The 5074-nt window shown below is 40.5% G+C and overlaps 1 protein-coding gene across 1 annotated transcript; it reads right to left on the bottom strand.

The window, feature by feature from the left end:
- Positions 1 to 194: 194 nt before the first annotated feature.
- LOC132043858 (uncharacterized mitochondrial protein AtMg00860-like) lies at positions 195 to 695 on the bottom strand. The gene has a single exon (XM_059434316.1). It carries the CDS (start codon positions 693 to 695, stop codon positions 195 to 197), a length of 501 nt encoding a protein of 166 aa, XP_059290299.1.
- Positions 696 to 5074: the final 4379 nt, after the last annotated feature.

Raw genomic sequence — 5074 nt, 5'->3', positions numbered from 1 at the left:
CTTTTATGATGGGATAAATATCAACACGGACATAGTATAGATAGTGCCTCCATATTTTCAAAGCATGAATCACTGTGGCCAACTCAAGATCATGAGTTGGATAATTCTTCTCGTGCGTCCTTAACTGTCTGGAGGCATAAGCAATAACCTTTCCATGCTGCATCAATATGTAGCCCAACCTAATACCTGAAGTGTCACAATATATCACATATCACTGTTCCCTCTGGAAGAGTCAGAATAGGCGCTGAAGTCAATCTATCCTTCAATGTCTGAAAGCTCCGCTCACAAGTGTCCGTCCACTGAAACTTAGCTGATTTCTGAGTCAGATTTGTCAGTGGGGCTAAAAGAGAAGAAAATGCCTCTACGACCCTCCTGTTGTAACCTCCCAAACCCAGGAAACTACGTATCTCTGTCGGTGTCGTGGGTCTTGGCCAAGTCTTTACAGCTTCAATCTTCTGAGTATCAACTTTAATCCCTTCGTCTGAAATAATATGACCAAGGAAAGCCACAGAGTTCAAGAAGAACTCACACTTAGAAAACTTCGCATATAACTCTCTATCCCGAAGAACTCTAAGCACCGCACATAAATAATCTGCATGCTCAGCCTCTGATGGTGAGTAAACCAAAATATCATCTATAAATACAATCACAAACAGATCTAAAAAAGGTCTGAATACATAGTTCATCAAGTCCATGAATACAGCTAGGGCATTAGTCAACCCGAATGACATAACACGAAACTCGAAGTGTCCATATCTAGTTCTGAATGCCGTCTTCGTAATGTCTTTCTCCTTTACTCTAACTTGATGATACCCGGATCTCAAATCTATCTTCAAAAAGTACCTAGCACCCTGCGTACTGATCCAATAGATCATCAATCCTCGGGAGTGGATACTTATTCTTTATAGTCACCTTATTCAGTTGTCTATAATTAATACACATTCGCAAGGAGCCATCTTTCTTTCTCACAAATAATACCGGCGCTCCCCACGGCGATGTACTGGGCCTAATAAAGCCCTTCTCGAGTAAATCTCTTAACTGTTCCTTCAATTCCTTCAGTTCTACATGAGCCATTCTATAAGGAGGAATGGATATCGACTGAGTATGTGGTAATAAATCAATAACAAAATCAATCTCCCGCTCTGGCGGAAGGCCTGAAAGCTCATTTGGGAACACCTCTGGGAACTCACTAACCATAGGGACAGACTGAAGGGTCAGCGATTCCTCCTTTACATCCTAAACCCGAACCAGCTAATAAAGTTACCCCTTCCTGATCATCTTACTTGCCTTCAGGTAGGAAATAAGTCTTAAGGTAGGAAATAAACCTACCCCTCGGCGAAGCAGCATTACCCTTCCACTCTAAAACTGGCTCATCTGGGAACTGGAATCGAACTATCTTTGTCCTACAATCAACATTGGCATAATAAGAAGCCAACCAATCCATTCCCATAATAATATCAAAATCTACCATATCTAACTCAATCAAATCTGCTATGGTGTGACGGTCATAGACTGTTACACCTCAAAAAAATTTCCGTTGATGCACAGTGAATAGGATAATGAAGAGCACAAAGTATATGATGTTTTAATAAGTAAGAAATAGCATTGGATGATTCTAAATAAGATTTTAAAGATATCCGATGTTAGACGAGAAAGTGCCAAGAGAAGGCAATGTATACGATAAGCATCGGAAAGGATTTATGAGCAGCAAGTTGATGACAACTTAATGATGTTTTGGAGAAGATTTATAACATCCCTTAGATTGGTATTAAGGTGTTAGCTGTTACACCTTGGAAAATTTCGCGTTATCAAATTTGTGGACGGCTTAGTATGAGCTCGGGGGAGAAGCGAGTTACACAGGATTATGGATGAAGAGTATGTTATCGAGCATAAGAACATATATGTGACATTTGGAGAGTGTATGGAGTAAATCAATTAACATGATCACTCGATGATAGCCCTCGAAACCATGAGTTAAGGTGGGGCCCACATGTCGAGATTTTGTAAATGATATATTATAAGTGATACAAGTAGTACATGGAAAGTTTATCAAGTCCTAAGAAAGACCCATAAGCCAAATATGGACATAAGCCCTCCAAAAGGACGATTTAAGGAAACGTTTTCGGATGATTTGACTTGGAGGGGCAAAAACGGCATTATAAGTTTGGAATTTGGAAAAACACCAAGAATAAAAGTTGTATATAATCGAAAGAGCTTTGCAACCATAGGTTGTGGGCCCTCACATAATGTCAAAATCAAGAGTTATGGCCATTTTAAGAGCAAGACCCCAAGCTGCCAAATGGTTCCGCGGGCCCCACATTAATAGGTCGGTGGAACCGACCTAGGGAGGCTATAAATACCCCATCAGCCCCTTTTTTTTAGCATATTAACATTCCAAAGAGTCCTAGAAGCCTCTCAAAACATCTCCCAAATATTATAGTCCGATAAATCAAGAATTTGACAAGATTACGCCAAACTAGTCTGTGAAAGGCGATTGTTCTTGCTTCTACTTAAGCTTGGTATTGGAAAAGGTTGATGTGGCTGAGTTTTTTTTTCAAGCATAAGGTATGTTATTTATCCCATCTTTTATGTTGAGTTTATTGGAAGGTCTAGCAAGTCTTAAAAATGAAACTAGTCATGGAGAAAAGGTCGTAGTAGTGTTGTATTGTAGTTGTTGTGTTTATGGGTTGTTTTGAATGTGTTGTGGCCATGTGGATGGACTGATTTACGCATATAAAAATGGTATCTAACATTTTTGGCGTATTGACGAGATTATACTCCCGATTGGGATGGAAGAAAGTGCATATTGTTGGTGTATGTTGAAAAACGTCGTGTGGGATGTTTATGGAATATGTTGGTATGAATAATAGTGTTGTTGATGTTGGTATTATTGGTGTTGTTGATTGGTTTCTGAATGTAATTTTGGGCTAGGCATATAAACAGGGGAGATGCTGCCCGATTTTCGGCGTAATATAAGTAGTTTGATTTGAAATTTGGAACAAGTGTGCAATAAAGAGTCTAACGTTAGTGTGAATCCTTTTAAGTGTAGGCTTACGAGCTTGGACGAATAAGCGTAGCTAATAAGAGGTGGAACGGGTATGTGCTTTACCCTTTCTTTCTTTTGGCATCTCTTAGATAAGTAAGATATGATATGATACGAGCCTTTGGGTAACTCTATTCTTACGATTCGAGCATGTCTACGATTCTCATTCACTTCTTGATGTTAGCATTCCTAATATAGTCGAGCTGTGGTCCTTGTGTCTTTTGTATGATTGGATAGTAAATGTTGCATAAAGAGTTTTTGTTCCTAAAGGATTCTATGTCGAATAAGGTCCCTAACTTTCATAGACGGGCTCGGATCACTTCGATACGTTCATAGAAGATTCTATAATGACTAATGCCCGTAACTTTCATGGGAGGGCTCGGATTGTTTTGATACATGTCTACGATCTCTAAGACTCTCTTTAACGTGGTCCTAATGGCATTTAGAACGGATTTAACATGACTATCGTTTGATACTCGAGCGTTGATTGTCTCCGCATAATCGGGTCTTGAAAAAATTGATTTATATGCATATGGTTTCTCGCTCTACTCGCTCGTACGAGCCGTTATTACGTCTTTCTCGCGTCCCCGGTGCAGGCATGTATTCGTGCACAACTCAATCGCACATGTGTGCGTCCCTCACTGTGAGGGGCGGGGGCACGTTATACGTATATGTATATGATGATATGATGATATGGGGGAGGCGGCCTTGATGGCATATGATGACTTCATTCACCGCGTCCCTCACTAGAGGCGGGGGCGTTATATATACATGATATGATGATTTTATTTACCGAGTCCCTCACTAGAGGGCCGGGACACGTTATACGTACGATATGTACATGATGATTATTTACTTATGCCCTCAGGTCCCATAACGGGTTAAGTATGATATTGACATGCATGATTTATGTTTCAAAGGCAAGCCTTACGATTTTCTACACTCGATTTCGGTATGATCCGTTTACCGTATTTCATGCTTTACATGCTCGATATTATTCCACCGACCCGCTTCTTCTGGGATCGCGTTTCATGCCGCGCGTTGTGTGGTATTGAGCAGAGGATATTAGTAGAAGATGTTCCGGTCGGATTGGCGAGCTCCATTTCCTTCGAGGAGTGCCGCCCGAGTCGTAGTATTTATGTTATGGTATCTTGATTTATGTTAGAGACTTTGCGAGACGAGCAGTCACGTATATAGCATGTCGGCTCGTAAGCGGCTACGTAAGCCGATGTGTCATTATGCATTATGTAATACAGCATTTCATATGATTACGGATTTTACTTGATTTGAGAAAGACGAAAAGCGTGTTGTCCTTTGAAAAGCTTCCATTATGCATTCATTTCATGATTTAAGAGTCCAGTAAGACTATGAGTATCACGAGGATCAGCGGGTTCGCTCGGCCCTAAGTAAGGGTCGGGTGCCCATTAGGGGTGTGACATTAGCCAAGTGCCAAGAAGGTTCCATAAGGATTGGAAATCAAACGAGTCGATGAGAACAAGTTCGGAATCCTTTGGACATTATACGGCCAGACATACTGGCCATATAAAATTCACGGACGGTATGTCAGTAGTAAGTTCGGTCGAGAATCGGCACACCTCACCGGACCAAACATACGATCAGGGACATACGACCGTTGAAAAAATATACGGACCGTATGTTGGTCCGTATGTTCTCCGTCGGAAATCGTATTCCGGTGATTATTAATAAGGGACTAAGTCTTATTTCAATTCATTTCCACTTCCTCCACTCCTCTCTCTAGAATATCTCTACACTTCTCCCCATAAGATTTCAAGAGAAATTAGTGTTCAACTTCATCAAACCAAGTGAATCAAGTATGTTAAAAACCCATTAAAGTTCATCCAAGACAAGAATCCAAGTGAGAAGGTAAAACTAGGATTTTTCTCAAGTGATTTGTTGCACCCAAGATTCATTCCTACTCCATCTAACGTTTCATGTTGTTTAAGGTATTTTAAAGTTGAAACATTTGGATTGCATAAGGAAATAGGAAATGGGTCATGAATATGGAAGTAG

This window comes from Lycium ferocissimum, unplaced genomic scaffold (assembly GCF_029784015.1).
Source record: "Lycium ferocissimum isolate CSIRO_LF1 unplaced genomic scaffold, AGI_CSIRO_Lferr_CH_V1 ctg29477, whole genome shotgun sequence".
NCBI lineage: Eukaryota > Viridiplantae > Streptophyta > Magnoliopsida > Solanales > Solanaceae > Lycium > Lycium ferocissimum.
The sequence above is the reverse complement of the archived record's forward strand: the minus strand, read 5'-3'. Positions and strand labels throughout refer to the sequence as shown.

What these genes read in the sequence shown, in the direction of transcription:
- LOC132043858 (XM_059434316.1), bottom strand. Translation starts at nt 695, where the DNA reads ATGGACTTGATGAACTATGTATTCAGACCTTTTTTAGATCTGTTTGTG.